Source organism: Triticum dicoccoides, chromosome 1B, assembly GCF_002162155.2.
Source record: "Triticum dicoccoides isolate Atlit2015 ecotype Zavitan chromosome 1B, WEW_v2.0, whole genome shotgun sequence".
Lineage (NCBI taxonomy): Eukaryota > Viridiplantae > Streptophyta > Magnoliopsida > Poales > Poaceae > Triticum > Triticum dicoccoides.
In genome coordinates, this window is record NC_041381.1 from 278,619,917 (window position 1) to 278,641,123 (window position 21,207).

Below are 21,207 nucleotides of genomic sequence, written 5' to 3' on the forward strand. Positions count from 1 at the left end.
GTATAAGTCATGAAGAAAGCAATAGCAACATACTAAACGATCGGGTGCTAAGCTAATGGAATGGGTCATGTCAATCAGATCATTCTACTAATGATGTGACCTCGTTAATCAAATAACAACTCATTGTTCATGGTTAGGAAACATAACCATCTTTGATTAACGAGCTAGTCAAGTAGAGGCATACTAGTGACACTCTGTTTGTCTATGTATTCACACATGTATTATGTTTCCGGTAAATACAATTCTAGCATGAATAATAAACATTTATCATGATTATAAGGAAATAAATAATAACTTTATTATTGCCTCTAGGGCATATTTCCTTCACCATGTGGGTTGGCATATCCGCCTAACGGGCGCCTGCGTTGCACTCAATCTTTTTTATTTTTGTTTTTTGTCTATCTACGCACTACACATGCATGTTGTTCAGTTAGGACATCTTCAAGGCGGACCCGTAAACGTCCCGCAATTGTCCGGACCACGCTGTCCTGTGGAAGCCATCCAACACTGGTCTGTATCGGTCTGTGGGGCGGTCTGAATACGATTTCTCCTTCAACCGGGAGACAAAAGTGGGGGAGGTGTGTGGGAGTCCAGACCGCTCCCAAGCCCGCTTTTGGCCGCCCTGGCCCACCACAAAAACCTCCCCCTCCCGTGCGTGCTCCCGCCCGGCGCCAGCTACCCGCATTAATGCTTCTATAGAGCGCGGCGCTCCACATTGAAGACAACTAAGGGCGACGCGACCTCTCCCTGCCTTGGCCATGAAGTGGCGAGTCAGTCGAGGGCGGCACCCATTGTACGCCCTGCTTAACACGCCACCTCGCCGCGCACGCCTCCATTAACCCCACGTGGAAGCCGAGAAACATACTCCGGCCACATTTCTGTTCAGGAGCGGGCCGACACTAAGGCAACACCGACTAAGCTCCTCCCGTCCGCCCTCTATTTAAACGAGGGAAGACGCCGGGCAAGACCCACACCCCTCCGCCACTCCCCCAATCTCCTCCTTCACCACTCTTCCGATGGCTTCCGAAGTGCAGTTCTCCGGTCCGGCATACAAGCCGGTTGGGTGGCCTGCCAAGCCCGCCGGATATGAGCGAGGCAGCTCGCTACTCCACCCTCCCCCCACCCCCACCCCCGCGCCTTACCCGACGGATCAAGTTGCCGCCCCAAGCCATCGTGTGGTTCAGCAACTCGCCGCTCCAGACCCACTCGATGAGGAGTGGCGAGTTGCTCCATGCCAGCACGGCGGGAAGCACAACGACACAAGTGCCATCGCTGTCGTTGACGACCGCACCTCCCGTGCATGTGACGACACATCTCGTGCATGTGACCGCGCCTCCCGTGCCTGCGATCGCGCCATGCAGGCAGAGGTAGAAACCGGGTGCACGGAGAGCAACGAGTCAATGGCCGGAGCCTCCGCATCCACCACCATCATCGAGGAGAAGTAGAACACGGGAGTCTGCCACCGCTTCGGTCCCATGAAGGCCACCGCCTAGGTGACACCGGCGTACACAACTGGTGTCTTGTCCGGTTCTTCTCTTTCGAGTTCTTCCGTCGATCCCACATGGGCTTCACGGAAGCGGGGGCGCCGCCTTCCCCTCCCGATGAAGCATCAACCGAGGGTTCCACTCCGATGAGTGGTGGGAAAGTGAGCGGTCCTTTGCGCTGAAGCATATACCTCAAGGGCTCCTGGCAGTCCGGTTATCGGGCTGCCGGACATGAGGAAGACAAAGGGATTGGTGGGAAACGATTTAGACTAGGTATTAATTATATCTTCAGAGTTGGATTAGCACCGTTGATATAAATGTACCAAAATGCGTCATGTTTATATGAAAATTCAGCTTTTTTATATGAAATCTGTCATGTTTATGTAAAATCTAGCCGTGTTTGCATGAATTTCGTCTGGTTGGTTTGAGTTGTTGTGAAAACGTATGCGGCTAGCATTGGTGGCTGCCTCCCGCACCCGTGTCCGTGGACTGGTCCCCCTATCCGCGAACAAATGCGGGAGGTTTTTTACGGATTGCCGCTGAAGATGCCCTTACATCTAGCATCTTCTTCCACATTTGCACGGTAGTGAAAGGCGGGGATGGAATGCCTCCATTTCATGGAGATGAATGACCGTCGTTTAGGGCGATTTGGGGATGACGTGGCTTCACCAGAGGCCAGGAAATTCAGCTAGTGAGGGCTCTATTCCTATAAATAGGTCATAGTGACAAAAATATGTGGCTTCCCCTGCAACCTCGCACTAGCTTAACTCCATTTATCCCAGCCGTCAACGACCGCACCCCCCGCTACAGGCCCGCGGTTTAAGTGTGTCCATAGACTCCTATGATATTTCCCGTTTACATGCATCCACAAAACACGACCACCCCTTCCTACCTCCCCTTCTCCTTCAAATCTAGAATTTCTACAGGCCCCTCTCTCTTTTGGCTAGCTAGTTAGATATCAATCGGGATGGCCGACCACATGGAGCTCTCTATGGAGAGCGGCGGCGGCGGCAGGCCCCCGTCTACGCCGCAGATCAGCCTTGTGGCACTGTTCCTCGCGTGCATGGTCGCCGGCGGTGTGCAGTACGGCTGGGCGCTGCAACTCTCCCTCCTCACCCCCTACGTCCAGGTATGTAAACGTGTGTGTACGCGGGCGTGTTTTTGTCTAAGAGTGTGTATTGTTCTTCCGAAAATAAGCAATCTTTTAAATGTAAATATTTTGTACCAGGGTTTCTATGATAGTTATTGTGTATTCCTATTTGACAGTGTTGAGTTTGTTTTTTCCGGCCGTTGAGTTTGCTTATTCAGTTTTTTAGGGGAGAAAACTGAGAGGAAACTAGGTGATGCCCCGTGCGTGGCTACAGGGATCAGTTGCAATATATTTTAATAATATTGGGTTGCATGAAACAAAATTTTCTGAGTAATAATATGTTAGCTGAAATTGATAACATATTTTAATATGCATAGTCCATAATATTTATCGAATGTAACTAACATAATTAAAAGGAAGAAAATTAAGGAACATTTCATTCATAGTTGCATGCTGGGGTGGGACTTTTCCCGTACATTGTTGCGTGTTGAGATGGGATGGTTGCATGTTGAGACAAATATATTAGTGGTATCACATATTTAGTTATGCTAGATAATACTTCTGCATATTCTTACCATCTATGAACCGTAGGGGACCTAGTAGGACACTTTAATGGATTGATTTGTTGCTAAAAATAGAAATAAGAAGAGATGATTGGAAGACTTGCGTGTGTTTGATGATGTGATGGGTCACCAGACCATGCAATTGATCTCATCAAAATCGCACTGAGTCAACTCATCACATGAATTAGCTATCGAAACTTATCAATCTCACAGATATGCCATCAGTTTAGCGATAGGCCCCCATCTAAACATCGCCACATATAACATTTACACGTAATCCGAGTCTAGAATCAAACAGCATTGCTCCAATACCACTATTGGGGTACGAGTTGGGCTACGCTGGTGCAAAAAATATTCCACCCGGCACCACCTGTGTATGTACGGTCTCACACGATTACCGCTTGATATGTTGAACCATAATGGAAGTAGAGTTGACAATGAGCGTTGATGTAGTTGCAGCCATATGTCTCCTCCCCTGCAGTCGTTGATAGGAAGGGTTTCCCTTGATGGGAGCCGCTAGGGGTCAGACTACTGATCCCTTGCTTCCATCAGCCCAGTCCAAGGCCGTAGGATTGGAAGCATGTAGGTCGTCGGATCTGCTAGTAGAATTCTGCCTGTGGATTGTTGTTGGATTGATCCGTTAATTAGGTGTGTCGTCATAACTGGTCCCCCAAAATTAGCTCGACCCTGTGTATCCTCGCTAACTACCTCTCTCCTGCCGTTTATTCCCCCTCGAGTAGATTCCTAATCTGCAGATTTTTTCATAAACGTGCGGCCCACACATGCAACCTTCTATGTTTTCTGTACGATTACGTTTGCTTCCAATTAATTGCTTCCTTTATAAGATTCCACGACATATATTTGCTTCCTTGGACTTGTTAATTTGCTTCCTGCGTCTGATTAATATGCTTCAACTACAACCGTTTTTTCTCGATTGACCTGAAATGCATGTTCGGTCTAATAGAAACTTATGTCACACAGCAAGAATTTGTTTATATTGACAAGAAAATTTGCTTCTATTGCAACTTATATTTGCTTCTATGGACAACAATTAAATTTGCTTCCACTAAAACATAAATTATACATTGTTTCAAAGCAAACAAAATTTTGCTTCCAAAGAAAGCAGAGTCTGCTTCGATGCAACATCGCCCTAATACAACAAAACAACAGAAAATAATTATATTACAACAAAAATATGATACAAGGCGGATTGTCTCGGGCTGTAGTGACTGCGCTAGGGAATGCATAAGCAGAAGATTGCCGAAAGGAAGTTGTTGCCTTCATGATGGCAGCAAGCAGTGGGACGCCGACACCATCAATTACTCGTAACACGGTGATATCCTTCTTGGTTGCATGGTGGTAGAAGATAGAGCTCACGCATTCAAGCATGGGCGCAAATGCATCGCCAAGTCGATGGACTACGTGACAAGGACATCATCATGGAGGGCCTTGGTCACTGTCTCCCCCCATGTCACCACTATCTCCTCCATTGCCTTCAAATAGACACCGCCAATATTGTGGGGAGAGGTCCGTGCGAGGTGTTTGAGACACCAATAATGCATGTGTGGCGTGTTGTAGCTCGAAACATTTGAACAAAAGAAGCACACGTGAGATGAGAGATGGCTTGATCTATCACAACATAAATTATAGGCAATGGAGGCATAGAAAAATGAGATAAGTATGGCCTACATGAAGCAACGAATTGATCGTATGTCAGAACATAAATGATAGTTTGTGGAAGCATGGAAAATTGAGATGAAGAAATACTCATTGTTATAGAAACATATGCGAAACATAAAAGTAGGAAGCATGACTTACACGTAGGCGTGATTTGATCAATCAAAACATACATGATAGGCCGTCAAAGCATATAAAATTGAGATAAATAGAAAATTCACTACTACAGGAACCGTATGCGAAGCATACAAGTAGGAAGCATGGCTTACACGAAAGAGCGATTTGATTGATCAAAACATACATGATATGCAGTGGAAGCACAGAAATTTAGTACTATATGGAACATATGCGAAACAAAAAATATAGAAAGCATGGCTTACACGAAGCAATGAGTTGATCTATCACAACATACATGAGGCGGAGTTTTGATTAAAATGGTGTTGAAAAATAATAAAACATTAGAATCACACACAAAAGTAGAAACAAAGACTATGTAAGAAAACTTTGTATACCACAGAGACACGGTTAATATAATATGGGCATGGCATATTACAACATTCTATGAAAGATGAAGCAGAAAGTATGGAAGCATTCTATGTAACCAAAGGAGCATATGGAGTATAATTTGGAAGCCCTGACAGCACGAAGCATGAAAATGTGTTATCTTAACATAACTAGTCTTATTTTGAAGCATAGAAATTTGGAAATAGAAATTAAGTAAGATTGCTACCAACATGGGGATGAATGTTTGTGTCAACTAGATACCAAAAATGTTGAAGTATGGAAGCAAACTATCTAGACAGAAGAAGCATATGTAAAATTATTTGGAAGCTCCTTTAGTAGGAAGCATGAAAAGCCTGTTATCTCAACATGACACATCTTACTAGGAAGCTCCTTGAGTAAGAAGCATGGAAAGATTGATCTAGGAACAGAATTAGTATTAGTTGGAAGCATGGAAAACTGAACATAAACTAGTACTGCCCCAACACGGGGATGCATATTTGTGTGACATGCATACTAAATTCATGGGATTTCGTTGATGATTAGTGATCTAGTAGACATTAGATAGAATAGACTGACACCCAATAGAACAAACCAAAGATATGAACATAGATAACAATCAATACTCAGAACACAAATCTCTACCATTGCAGAAATTAAATGTATCAAGTTGGAATGACTCAAACCCTAGGTCAGATGAGGATGGTGCAGGGAGGCGACTCGTGCTATCGTCCGCGCGTTCCCAACATGAGACATGCAGCAGGTATGAGTGTGGCGGGGTTAGGATCCTGGCAAAGAACAGAGGCTGACATGTGGCAGGCGAGCTCGGCGGTGAGCCGGTGAGCAGGGTGCAACCCCGAACGCAGCCGATTCTACTGATGGGAAGCCCGGCGAAGCACGAATCGAAGTTGAGGATGGGGCTCGACCTCCTAATGCCAGGAAGTATGACGCACCTGCGATGTCGCCCAGGAGTCGCATTGGTGGATATGACGATGGGGTAGCCATACTGCTCGGCAACGAGGAGCGAAGAAGGAGCAGGGGGCGGAGCTGGCCGGTGAGGACACAGTGTTGCTGGGCGAAGAAGAGGAAAAGAGGCAGCTGCGTGCGAGGCGGACGGAGAAGGAGGTTGTGGATTCCGGGTGAGGTGAGCGAGGAGCCCGGCACGTTGCGTGCGGTTGGGGACGAGGACGATGGAGTCGGGAGGATTAGGGAGAGATAGGATTACACGCGGGGATTCGGGGTGATTAGTCAGATGGGATTTTTTTTTCTATTTTTTATTTAGTACATACGAAGCAAAATCCTGAACCTTAGATTCGATTGAATCGACGGCGTTTGAGTGGTCTGACACTAGCGTCGCTCCAGACTATAGATAGGAAGGGTTTTCCTTGATCAATTCTTGTTCGACCATCATGGGTGCAATGCTTGCGAGGGTATCCATCTATAAATGAATGGCTCAAAGATGAACTGATAGTTTCCATGTTGCAAGCCTTGGAAGGAGACCGTTGTGCTGGTTGGAGGGTTTCTCCTAACCTTGAGTGCATCCCTAAACTGGTTATTTCACTTGTGACCTAAATTAATGCACTCCTCCTTATATGACTTCCCCCAAAGGGATCAACAATTATGATCACGCAAGCTACAATTCTTGTAATGTATTTGACCTTATCCAAAGGGATTATGAATCCTTATGTGTGTGACCCCACGGGTTCATGAGGACATGGTCATTGGAAGTGACCCTAGTAACTCTTATTCAACCTGGTAGTTGAGTAACTCCTTACTCATATGAATCAGTTGCTTCTCTGGCGACAAGTTCATAAACTAGAACCTGGCCAACAAAAACTCATCTAATAACTGGCCGCGACCCCTAGCTAGACGTGCTAGTTCCTAATTTCCATGAAGTCGTTCTGACGAACCTCTCAATATGTCATATACGAAATATTCTTGAGTCACAACATATTTTGTTGAACACAATTCGATAGCTTGTCATCTTTGTTGGGTGGCTACGACATCTCTTGTCGACCTATGAACTAATCCATGGTGAGGGTAACTCTTAACCTCGGCCATATGCTAATGCAATCCTTGATAAGATATGTCAAGAGGACCCAAATAAATCTCATCAAGTAAGAAGGGAAAGGTCATGCCTTATCGACCATGCCTTGCAATATGCTTCACAACATACCTCATAACTACATATTAAAGTAGTAGTGTTTGGCAACCCCTAATCAAGTCGATTATCATTCTAAGGATCATGAGAAAATGTTTACTATGAGGACATGTCATATACATTTACTTGAAACTGATAAACGATAAACAACTCGACGTATCTTGAAAATGTAAATTGTAGCTATGAGTTCCCAACTCAAGCTACATCCACGAGATTGACATTTCCATGTATATTGCATCTGAGTGTAGCCATCTATTGATAGACATAGGAGTCTACGGTTGTACTCCCCTTCCCCACATCCTCCATGACTAGGGACATTAGGATATTTTCATACAACTCGAGGCTCCCACAACGTATCACATATTTATTTCTTGAAGTCAAGACAATATTCATGGACGGATGAAAAATAGATCACAAACACATAGGATTACAATCATCAAATGATTGCATCTACGACTATTTTTAGCATGATCGACACGAGTTGTCCATCCTGGTCACAGTTCTCACCAGTTGCTCACACTCTAGCTATTCTCAACTCCCTCTGACCATGACGATGCCCTCTCCCCTCCATCCGCACCTATCACTCTCCTCACCTCAAACCACTTTCGTACTTGCTCTAATTGCAATGTGAAATAGCTCACTGGCGAGCTATCACAAGTGCTTCTTCTTGGAAACTTTGATACGTTCAAGAGAAGTACCTCCTTCGAGTCACAATTCTTTGATTCATCTCCCCACAGCCTTGCTCATATAGTTCTTGTGGAGCTTGAGATGGTTTCCCTCGATGCGGCCACGTAGGACAAGGTGCTTGGCACCGATGCAACTCATGCACTATTATGCCTCTCTCACCCAGGAGATGAGCGCTTAGGTGAGCTATGTCAATGGGTCAACACTGTCGACGAGTAAGACTAGCTCCTAGGGATGTGCTTGGTGGTGGGGCCTCCCATGGACACAATGTTACAGGATGTGATAGACACATGTTAATTCAAGTGAACAGTGCTCGGTGGCAACAATGGTCAATGGAGGATGACGATAGTGAGTTATCATGGGAATCTGACAGGCTAATTACAATATTGTTCCTTTTTATGGTGTCGTTCGTACTTATGCTTTGGACGGTGGTGCGGGAGGAATGCCAATCGATTTATGCTAGAAATTATATTTCATGCCGATTTGGATGGAGTCTGTTGCATAGCAAAATTGGCTTATCTCACATTTTTCATTGGACTAACAAAGATGTCAGATATTAGTAAGCTTTGGAACGCGCAAGCGCCACTCAAGTGGATTTAGGGAGCTAGAGATGTGAGACAATGTGGTCCTCATTCTATGATTTAGAACATGGAGCCATATCTAAGAGGAATGAGTCAAATTTGGAGCTTTTATGGAGGTGGAAAGATATCAAACATGTTATAACTCTCGCATGTATGTGATATGTGGTATAATTTTGATTTAATACAGCCCAAACATTGTTTGTTTTGAAGTTATACTAAGAAACTATGTTAGATTTATAGATTACAATCATTGTAGCGTGTGCACGCTTGGATTCACTAACATGGTTTAATATGTTTACTATTGCTTCGACAGACATTGGGAATACCTCACGCTCTTACTTCGGTTATGTGGCTCTGTGGTCCTATTGCTGGGTTAATTGTAAGTAACTATGATAATGGATCTTGTATAATAAGGAGTTCTTTTGATTTCCATAAGACAACTCTCTAACAACTTAAGAGAGGAAAACATGCACACCTGGTGCTTCTTATTTTTTTGTTATACTTTGAACCATGGTCTATAAAAGCAATAAATTCATGGTGCAGCTTCATGAATATTTATTAAAAGAATAAGAAGTGATGTAAACTGCACATCACTTTTATTCATCATTTGAGCAAAGCGCATGTTTTTTCCGATTCATTCAGGAGTTGGCGTATTTCCTGCAAGTTTATTGTGAAGCATATATTTCAAATTAATGCATTCAGCATATGTTCTTGAAGGTGCAACCATGTGTGGGTCTCTCTAGTGACAAGTGTGGTTCGCCACTAGGGAGGCGGAGACCGTTTATCCTCTCAGGATGCATCGTCATATCCATATCAGTGAGTACCATGCAATCACACCTCTTCTGATGACATACACCATCCACGTGTTATGAACAGTTACTAATGTGTTGCCACACTCATATGAGTGACCCGCAGGTTATAATTGTTGGGTTCTCCTCAGACATCGGGTACGCACTCGGGGACACGAAGGAGGATTGCAAGTAAGCTAGATCTTTAATTTCAGACATATAGTAGCAATGTAAAGAATCTTAGTAAAATCTAACGCCAAGTTGACGAGAGATTTGTACAGAGATTACACTGGGCCTCGGTACCGTGCAGCTGGCGCCTTCATTTTGGGCTTTTGGCTACTCGACTTCTCCAATAACACAGTGCAAGTGAGTGTGCGCATGCTTGATCAAGATCATACTGACATATTTCACAGTTAACTTTGGTAGTCTAGACTAGAAACAGTTATTGCTTTCACTCAAAAAACAAAAATTGTTACGAAGATTTTAGTACTAATCAAATCCAAGGGACAAAAGAATCATTAGGGAAAATGGCAATTCTTCGTATGTATAGAAAATAATAATCCTGTCAAGCAATACCCAGGGAGATTCTATGTAAGCCATCCTTTAACTCTTGAGATATGTGCAGAAATTTCAACACATTCCATTTGTTGCATTTTCGTAAAACATTGAGTAAAATCATATCCACTCTCCTCCGTACACACGTCATGTCATGTATCCACCCAACATCATGCCTCTGCCCACATGAATAATTCAAAGTTGAATACCTCTCTGTCTCCGTGTGGAAGTTATTTTTATTTAACCAACATTTGTTTGACATTGCTGACAATAATGAAATATTTTCAATTAAGCTATGGTTAATAATTGTGATAACATAAATATGGAAAAACATCAACAAACCTAATGTGCCAAGTCAATATGAACTGCGACAAGTACGTTATAATCCCCAAGTTTTAGAAATTGTTGTAGGACTTTCCAAAGATAGAAGTGGTGAGTATGGAGTGTCGAACACACAAGGAGCTGAAAGTAAGATCAATATTCCCCCATCTCCTATCTGTCATTGATACAATCCTATGTAAACTGAGCATGTGCTTTATCTAGAAACAAGAAATAAACATAAAAGCAGGCAATCAAAGGTACAAAGAGGTAGCTTTGCAAGGTAACGAAGACCATAAACGTAAAAGTAGGTGCTGCCTAAGTAATGATACAATACAATACAAATAGCGAGCATGGGATAGTGGTGGTATGGTGTGTGGAATTGTCCCTAGGAAATCAACTAAGTTACTAAACCAATCATCATCACAAGTTTATATGTGGGAGAGGCCTCTGCTAGCATGCCATCCCTTACTCGGAATTTTATGCACTTCTGATTGTAACTATTAGCTAGCATCTGCAACTACTAACAAGTTCATTAAGGTAAAACCCAACTATAGCAGTAAGATATATTGGTCCCCCTTCAATCATGTATGTATAAATTTATATGGTCTAGCGAGGTTTATGTCGCTTGATGCCTGCTTGAACTACGTCGGTATTTCCCCAAAGAGGGAGGGATGATGCAGCACAGCGACGGTAGGTATTTCTCTCAGTGATGAGATCAAGGTTATTGAACCAGTAGGAGAACCAAGTAACAAAACGTAAACAACCCCTGCACACAAATAACAACTACTCGCAACCCGATGTGTTAATGGGGTTGTCAATCCCTTTCGAGTAACGATGCCTCAAATTAGCGAGAAGACGTGATAAAGTTGTGATAGATAGGATAAATAGATCGCAAAATAAATAAAGTGCAGCAAGGTATTTTTGTATTTTTGGTTTAATAAAACTGAAAATAAAAGCAAAAAAATAGATTGCAAAGGCAAATATGATGAGAAGAGACACGGGGGCCGTAAGTTTCACTAGTGGCTTCTCTCAAGAAAAATAGCAAACTGTGGAAAAACAATTACTGTTGGGCAATTGATAGAACTTCAAATAATCATGACGATATCCAGGCAATGATCATTATATAGGCATCAGGTCCAAGATTAGTAGACCGACTCCTGCCTGCATCTACTACTGTTACTCCACACATCGACTGACATCCAGCATGCATCTAGTGTATTAAGTTCATGGAAAAACGGAGTAATGCGATAAGAACGATGACATGACATAGACAAGATCTACTTATGTAGAAATAGACACCATCTTGTTAGCGTTAATAGCAACGATACATACGTGTCGTTTCCCCTTCTGTCACTGGGATCAAGCACCATAAGATCAAACCCATCACAAAGCACCTCTTCCCATTGCAAGATAAATAGATCAAGTTTGCCAAACAAAACCCAAATATCGGGCAAGAAATACTAGGCTATAATAAATCATGCATATAAGAGATCAAAGAAGACTGAAATAACTTTCATGGATAAAAACATAGATCTGATCATAAACTCAAAGTTCATTGTATCCCAACAAACACACCACAAAAGGCTTACATCTTATGGATATCCAAGAGACCATTGTATTGATAATCAAGAGAGAGACAGAGGGGAAGCCATCTAGCTACTAACTACAGACACATAGGTCTACAAAGAACTACTCACGCATCATCGGAGAGGCACCAATGGACATGATGAACCCCTCCGAGATGGTGTCTAGATTGGATCTGGTGTTTCTGGAACTTGCAGTGGCTGGAATTGATTTTCATCATCTCCCCTAGGGTTTCTGGAATATTAGGGTATTTATAGAGCAAAGAGGCGGTGCGGGAGGCCACCGAGGTGGGCACAACCCACCGGGGTGCGCCTGGGCCCCCAGGCACGCCCTGGTGGGTTGTGCTCCCTTTGGAACTCCCCTCAGGTGCTTCCTTAGCCCACTGGATGTCTTCTGGTCCCAAAAAAATCCACAAAAAGTTTTAATGCGTTTGGACTCTGTTTGGTATTGATTCCCTGCGATGTAAAAAACAAGCCGAAAATAGCAACTGGCACTAGGCACTATGTCAATAGGTTAGTACCAAAAAATGATATAAAATGACTATAAAATGATTGTAAAACATCCAAGAATGATAATATAACAGCATGGAACAATCAAAAATTATAGATACATTGGAGACGTATCATCGCTCCTGCCCCCATATGCATAGTCCAATCCACATACAATTAACCCTATGGCATGATCCGGATGCCAACTCATATGATGGGCACAAAAGGACAGTAACATAACAACAAGCAACTCAAACCAAACACGGAAATTTACCAATTTACCCAAAGGACAACAAGAATCTACTCAAACATAATAGTGATGACACAAATAATTGGGTAATAATTCATAGCACCATAACACCATGTCAAGTAGGGGATTCCAGCAGGTTCTGGTAGAGTGGACTACTGAAAAGAGGTGAGGAAGGTGATGGAGATGTCGTTGAAGATGGCAACGATGATCAACACGATCTCCATGATGATGGTTCCCCTAATGACACTCCGGCACCATCGGGAGAGAGAGGTTGAGACCCCCCCTTCGAATTCTTCCACCATGGCCTGCCCCTAGATGGGAGAGGTTCTCCCCTCTGATCCTTGTCCACCATGGCTCCCACAGGGGTGAGAGCCCCTCCGATATTGGATCTCTTCTCTATCTCTCTTTGTTTTTTGCTACTATTTTCTAGCGGAACACCGTTCTTTTATAATCGGTGGTCCGTAACTCCGACCGGATGGAAATTTTGAGGGAATTTTTTCCCATAAAATTAGCTTTCTTGCGGATAAAAAGGGCTCTAACTGACATCCACAACCCCCTCACGGGCCCATGGCTTGACTAGGGGGTGGGCACACCACCTGGTCATGTGGGGCCCTTGAGCACCGTCTTGTGTTGATTCATTTGCCCAAAATTAACATATATTCCAAAAAAAATCATAGTAAATCACCGAGGTATTTTGAACTTCCTAAATATTGGTTTTCCGTGAAAGAAAAAATATGCAAAAAACAACAACTTGCACTAGGCACTAGATAAAAGGTTAGTCCAGAAAAATAATATAAAACTGCAACAAAACCTGAAAACCATATATAATTGATGTTAATATAACATGAATACTTCAAATAAATTAGATATGTTGGAAACGTATCGGCATCCCCAAGCTTAATCCATGCTCGTCCTCGAGTAGGTAGATGATAACAAGAATAATTTTTGAAGTGTGAATGCTAGGATAGAAAAAACCTTTGATCACATAGGCAATGATAATTCTAAAAACAACTAACATCATTCCATTAAGTTCAACATATAATAAAGTGGTAATGAAGTATCTCGTTAATCTTTTAGGATTATATTGCAAACATAAAGAAAGCAATGAAGTATAGATGATGACTAGGTAGCACAATTTGAACATAACCATCATACTTATACAATGCTCAACAAATTCCTATTATGAGAATGCATACAAAGCTAAGAGTGATGGCCATACTCAATACCTGGTGCCCCAAGAAAAAGAAAATGGAATTGGCTCAACAATAAAAGTAAAAAAAGATAGGCCCTTCATGAAGAGAAGCAGAGATTAACATGCACCAGAACTCATTTGTTTAAAATAGAGACAATATTTTTTTGAGATGTGATGTAGGGCGGAACCCTAGGGGCCGATCTTTCACGTTTGGAGTGGATCCTACGGGGAAACACGAAGAACGCACGGAAAAACACGAGGGAAATCATGAGGGGAAACGAGAGAAACAGTCAACCGACACGAATTTGATCACACAAGTGCTAGATCATCGAGGCACAAAGTAATAGGAGATCCATAGTCAACAAAGGACGATACAAAGGTAGCCGTTCTTCTCCGAGAGGAGGTCTTGATTGTCTTCTCCGGATGGAGGCCTTGAATCCGGATGGATCTTCTCCGAAGAGGTGCGGTCCCTCACGAGGAGTAGATCCGTGCGGATGAGCAATGCTCTATCTCAAAATGAGCTAAACCAATGCTAAGTCTCGAAGTGAGGAGGAGGAGTCTTATATATAGGCTAGGGGGCGAAGGGGTACATGGGCTCAGCCCAACACGCGCGCGCAGGCGCTGGCCGGATGATCCGGGAGGGGAGCCGGATGATCCGGGCTCGGCCGGATGATCCGGGTGGAGGCCCGGATGAGCTGGTGGTGCAGGCGGTGGCGGCGCAGGTCCGGATGTCCGGTTGGGGGTCCGGATGTCCGGGCAAGGTCCGGATGATCCGGGACGGCGTCCGGATGATCTGGCTTCAGGTGAGGGCTTCGGGTGTCTTCGGCGCGCATTAGCCGGATCGTCCGGACCGGGGTCCGGATCGTCTGGGCCCTCGTCCGGATCGTCCGACCAGTCTGGGACTTGGCGTTTTTCCTCTCCGTCTTCACGCATGTCTTCCGCTTCCGGTTCTCCTTGCTTCCTAGCTTCTCCATGGCTAACTCCTTGGTACCTGTGTATGAAAAGCGTCACCGTTTGAGGTAGTAGCCATGTCTCATGTGAATCGAGAGGGAGTTGTGAGAGGAGTGATGTCACCTCGGTTTAGAGAGCTCTTGCACGTGCTCGAGTCATAGGTCCAAGTTGTGATGTAGGGGATGTAGATGCGTCCATGGGGATGATCGTGGGATGCTCTACATCATCTCCCCCCCCCCCTTGGGAAAGATCCGACCTCGGATCGAAATCTTCATCACCATGGTAAGGCGAGAGGTCTTTGATGTTGAAGATGTCGGTCACGTTGTACTTGTCGCTTGGTAGGTCGATCTTGTAAGCGTTGTTGTTGTAGCGTGCTAGCACCTTGAAGGGTCCATCGGCTCGAGGGAGAAGTTTGGACTTGAGTTCGTGGGGGAAGTGGTCCTTGCGAAGGTGTAGTCACACGAGATCGCCTATGTTTAAGATCATGGGTTGCTTGTTGACGTTGAGCTTGGTCGCTAGTCATTGTACTTGGCGCTCGATGGTGTTCCTTGTATCCTCATGCATCTTCTTGATGTAGCTTGCCCGTGCACTCGCATCCATGTTGGTGCGCTCTTGTAGAGGAAGAGGTAGAATGTCCAATGGGGACAACGGGTTGAAGCCGTAGATGACCTCGAAGGGGGACTTGCCGGTAGTCGAATGTCTTGCACGGTTGTAGGAGTACTCAGCGATGGGTAGACATGCCTCCCACTCCTTGATGTTCTTCTTGATCAACACGCGAAGTAGAGTGGAGAGCGTACGGTTCGTCACCTCCATTTGGCCGTCGGTTTGAGGACGGTATGCGGATGAGAAGAAGAGCTTGATTCCGAGCTTGGCGCATAGCATCTTCCAAAAGTAACTCAAGATCTTGACGTCACGGTCGGAGACGATTGTCTTTGGTACTCCATGGATGCGCAAGATTTCCCTACAAAAGAGATTTGCAATGTGTGAAGCATCGTCTATCTTGTTGCAAGGAATGAAATGTGCCATCTTAGAAAATCGGTCCACAACAACAAACATGGAATCCTTTCCATTTTGAGTTCTAGGAAAACCAAGTACAAAATCCATGCTAATGTCTTCCCAAGGTTGATAAGGAATAGGAAGAGGCATGTAAAGACCATGGGATTGAGCTTTAGACTTAGATTTGCGACATGTAGAGCATCGGTTGGTGAAGCGTGAGATGTCGCGGAACATCTTGGGCCAAAAGTAGTTCTTGGAGAGCGTGGCGAATGTCTTGTCGCGTCCAAAATGTCCCATGAGTCCGCCTCCATGAGCCTCTTGCAAAAGGAGCAAACAAAGAGAAGACTCGGGAATGCATAGTTTGTTAGCTCTCATAAGATAACCATCCTTGATGTAATATCGTTCCCAAGATGTATGCGTCAAACATTTAGCATAAGGAGGAGCAAAAGATGGATCATTAGCATACAAGTCTTTTATGTGCTCAAAGCCAATAACATTCAACTCAAGTTTAGTGACAAGCGTGCATATGCGTGAAAGTGCATCCGCAACTACATTTTCCTTACCCTTAATGTACTTGATCACATAGGGGAAAGATTCAATAAATGCATTCCATTTGGCATGATGCTTGTTCAACTTAGTTTGACCTTTTAAGTACTTAAGCGTTTCATGATCGGTATGTATGACAAACTCATGAGGTCTAAGATAATGTTCCCAAACATGTAGCACACGTACTAAAGCATACAATTCTTTGTCATAGATGGGATAGTTAAGTTGAGCACCGGAGATTTTCTCACTAAAATATGCAATGGCTCGTTTTTCTTGCATCAAAACTCCGCCAATTCCGGTACCACTTGCATCACAATGAACCTCAAAAGTTTTCTCAAAGTTGGGCAAAGCAAGAATCGGTGCATGAGTAAGTAAAGACTTCAGCTCATCAAAAGCGGTGGATTGCAAAGATCCCCAAACAAAAGGAGCATTCTTCTTACTCAAAGCATGCAAAGGAGCGACAATAGTGCTAAAGTCTTTCACAAAGCAACGATAAAAACCCGCAAGGCCAAGAAAACTACGCACTTGTTGCAAATTGGTGGGTTGGGGCCAAGTTTTAATTGCTTCAGTTTTAGATTCATCAACATGGACACCCTTGGAAGAGACAACAAAACCCAAGAAAACAAGTTTGTCAACACCAAACGTGCATTTTTTCAAGTTGGCATAAAGACGTTCCTTGCGAAGGGTTTGCAAAACAGCCCTAACATGATTAAGATGCTCTTTCATGGATTTGCTAAACACAATAATATCATCAAAGTAAACCACAACAAAGACTCCAATATAAGGTCGAAGCACAAAATGCATAAGACGCAAGAAAGTACCGGGAGCTTCCGATAAACCCATAGGCATAACTAACCACTCATACAAGCCAAATTTGGTTTCGAAAGCAGTTTTCCACTCATCACCTTCTTGTATGCGGATTTGATAATAGCCACTTTTAAGATCAATTTTTGAGAAAAAGGCGGCACCGCTAAGTTCATCAAGCATATCATCTAGGCGAGGAATGGGATGCCTATAGCGAACGGTAATAGCATTTATGGGTCGGAACACATGCGGAAACTTCCATCTTGCTTATGCACAAGTATAACGGGAATGGCACAAGGACTTAAGCTTTCACGTACATGACCGTTGTCGATTAGTTGTTGTACTTGTCGTTGGATCTCCTTAGTTTCTTCGGGGTTGACGCGGTATGGAGCTTTGTTTGGAAGTGTCGCTCCGGGGATGAGGTCGATTCAATGCTCAATGCCTCGTAGAGGAGGTAGACCCGGAGGTAGCTCATCGGAGAAGACATCTTGGAATTCCTGCAAAAGAGATTGAAACACTAAAGGTAGCTCGTGAGAGGTGTTAGCTTTTGGTTCCCCATCTTTGCACACAAGGACAAAGTGCATAACACTCGATGGATTCTCACACACTTCTCTCATCTCACGTTTTGTGGCAAATAGGACTAGGTTTTTCTCTCTAGGCGAAGAGGCACTCAAGTTTGGCTTGTGGCTCTCACTCACTTTTTGGTGGATCACTTTCTCACTCTTCTCTCCATGATGGGTGGCTTTCTTGTCGGCTATCACTTGACTAGGAGACATAGGTCGTAGCACATACTCCTTCCCTTTCATCTTGAAGCTATAGTGATTGGTACGCCCGTTGTGGATGACACCACGGTCGAATTGCCACGGTCGACAAAGAAGGAGGTGGCAAACGGACATTGGGACCACATCACACACCAAAGTGTCCTCATATGCACCAATTTTGAAGGAGACTTGGACCGTATGCTCAACTCGTATAGTGCCGGAGTCACTTAGCCATTGGACTTTGTATGGGTGCGCATGCTTCATCTTGACCAATTGAAGCTTGGAGCATAGTTCTTCACTTGCCAAGTTGTGGCAACTACCTCCATCGATGATGACCTTGACGTACCTTTCATTGATGCCGGCCTTAGTGTGGAATATGTGGCATCATTGGTCTTCTTCTTGTTGATGTTGAAGAGTCAAGACTTTAGAACAACGAGAGCGCGGCTCGAATCCTCATAACAAAAGACTTGATCATCTTCATCCTCATTCACTCGCCGGTGCATGGCCACTTGCTCAAGGGCTTCCATCTCCTCGTCACTCATGGAGTCATATGTGCCATCGTCGTTGAGGATCATGGTGCGCTTGTTTGTGCATTCATAAGACTTGTGGCCTCGGCCGCCGCAAGTGAAACACTTGAAGGAGCTTGTCTTGATGGTCTCATCGGTCGGAGTAGATGATGAACCACGCGGCTTGAAGTTGCTTGTAGTAGGAGGAGGATGATTTGAACTTGTCGAAGTTTTCTTGTAACTTGACTTGTCGTCGTTGCTTGGAGAAGACTTGGTTGATGTAGAGGTTGAAGAGTTGTTGAAGCTTGGTTGTTGGAGAAGCCGTAGGTCTTGGATGAGTACTTGGCGTACTTGAAGTCATCTTGCACTTGACGTTCCGCCTTGGTCGCTTGATGCATGAGCTCAATGAGGTTGGAGTAGGGTTGGAAGTCGGCGATCTTCTTGATGGGTTGATTGAGTCCATTCAAGAAACGTGTCATTGTTTGCTCATCATCTTCCTTGACATTGGCTCGAATCATGGCTATCTCCATTTCCTTGTAGTATTCTTCGACACTCTTTGTCCCTGCTTGAGGAGTTGGAGTTTCTTGAAGAGGTCGCGGTTGTAGTAGGTGGGCACAAAATGTGCTCGCATGACATCCTTCATTTGAGCCCAAGTGGTGATTGGAGGTTCACCTCTTGCTTGTCGGCGCTCAAGGATTTGTTCCCACCATATGAGCACATAGTCTTGAAACTCAAGTGATGCCATAGAGATCTTTTTCTCTTCCTCATAGTTGTGCAAACGAGAGATTTTGTCGACCTTCAATGCCCATGAAAGTTACTCTTTGGGGTCATTGCTTCCATTGAACTTGGGCATGGTGAATTTTAGCTTTCTATAGGGTTGCTCTTCATTGTGTTGCTGGCGATGGTGATGATGACGCCCTTGACGTGGAACATCCTCATATTGCTCTTGGCATGGAGGAAGTCCATGATCAACTTGCTCTTGTTGAACTTGAGGTTGAGGTGGAGCTTGACGAGCTTGTGGAGGAGCTTGAGGAACTTGACGTTGCACACGCGGTTGGTAGTTCCTCTCTTGGATTTCTTCTCGAAGGGCTTCCTCTTGATTGTGCCGTTCGCGATTGCGGTTGGCGATGGCTCGGCTTGATTCTTGAAGGGAACGTTGCGCCTCAAGAGCTTGCGCTTCACGTTGTTGTTGTTGTTGAAGACGTTGAGCCTCGGCGTCTTGTTCCTCTTGATGGAGACGCGCTCGTTCTTCCTCTTAGCGACGTAGACGTTGTCGTTCTTGAGCTTGAGCAAACGCAACTTGATGTGGTGGAGGACGAAGTTCTTGCTCATCGACTTGCTCTTGTGAATGCTTTTCGTGTAGCGGATTGCGAGATGCATGATGGTCTTGATGCGCGGCTCGTCGAAGAGTGTTCGATGATGGTGTACTTGAGCTGGAGAAGGTGTCATTGGAGTGTCGACTTGAGTGGCTCCGTCTTGAGTATGACGATGTAGAAGGAGGATGGTTCAACAACAAAGCGCGGATCTCATCCATCCTTGCATCGTTCTCTTGCTTGTGCGCGTCGAGCTCGTTGTCGAAGTAGTCCTTGGTACGTTGCTCGGAGAGTCGCAAGTCAGTGGCGAGGTTGTCGATGCGTTCGTTCATAGCTTGTTGTTCTTGATGCAATGCTCGGTGTGCACCAAAGAGGTGGCTCTTGGTGACGTATGATGACATGTCGCCGTCTTGCTCGATGAAGAGTGGGTTGGTAGAGGCACTTGGCCTATACTTCATTCCAAGCAAAATGTGAGTGTGAGAAGGAGAAGAACTTAGACCAAATGTACCTTGACCGATGTTGACGATGAATCAAGTTCACTCAAATGCGGACAATGAAATAGCACTCTTGGTACCAATTCTTGTCGGTTCTCACACCTACACAAGTAAAAGCTTATGGTGGAGCTTGGTTAGGATGGTGGCACAAAATTTGATGCAATTGTTAGTTTGACTCAAAGATGTTGAAAAAGATTCGCAAATTCGCAAATGCAACAAGTAGACCAAGCAAGTAGTGGGACACGGAAACACACACGCAAATAGAATAATGGGATTGTGCAAGCCAAAAATGAGCCAAAATGTGGAGACCACGAAAATGCTCTTGTTGCACAATACTCGAGAGACGCTAGCACGATTGCACAATAGGCTGATACGGAGCTTGTGCACAATCTACTAGGCAAAAATGCAACGATCTCTATCCCAAGTATGATATATGTATGTTATTTCGGTGATATGATCCAAGATGACCGGGTATGACAATCTTAATGTAGTATGATGCTATGGTTCTTGCTTATAAGCTCTTTGCTTATCTTTCTATTTTTCTTAAAAGCTTGGTTGGCTCTTTCACCTTTGAGCTCTTTTCTCATGCGATACTTCACGAACCAAGATAGCAATTGTGTATGCGAGGACAACTTTGTAACACAAGAGATGATATGGTATGTATGCTATGGTGTATGATCACTAATGTGCACAAGTCACGTTGCCGACAATACTCAATGGCTAGTCTCGATGGGTAAGTGACGCAAAAGATGGGATATGATGGTTATCAATGCAATTGCAAGGTATGACAAAGATGTCGTTGAAGTTACCGTCCGTCGCGATGACGAGTAGTCGACGAAGATGAGCGGTGGTGATGTTGATGCCGCGCCGTACCTAAATAGCCGAAACACAATAGGACACGGGAAACCACAACTCAA

The 21,207-nt window shown here is 44.4% G+C and overlaps 1 protein-coding gene across 1 annotated transcript in view; it reads left to right on the forward strand.

Annotated features, from left to right (window-relative positions):
• Positions 1-2,257: 2,257 nt before the first annotated feature.
• The window catches only part of LOC119331257 (sucrose transport protein SUT3-like), a 46,190-nt gene continuing 27,240 nt past the window's right edge, over positions 2,258-21,207 (forward strand). Inside the window, exons 1-5 of the mRNA XM_037604430.1 lie at positions 2,258-2,613; positions 9,055-9,120; positions 9,459-9,557; positions 9,657-9,721; positions 9,811-9,895. Of these exons, the coding sequence (XP_037460327.1) occupies positions 2,452-2,613; positions 9,055-9,120; positions 9,459-9,557; positions 9,657-9,721; positions 9,811-9,895 (477 nt within the window). The 5' untranslated portion in view covers positions 2,258-2,451. The remainder of the gene's footprint in view (positions 2,614-9,054; positions 9,121-9,458; positions 9,558-9,656; positions 9,722-9,810; positions 9,896-21,207) is intronic.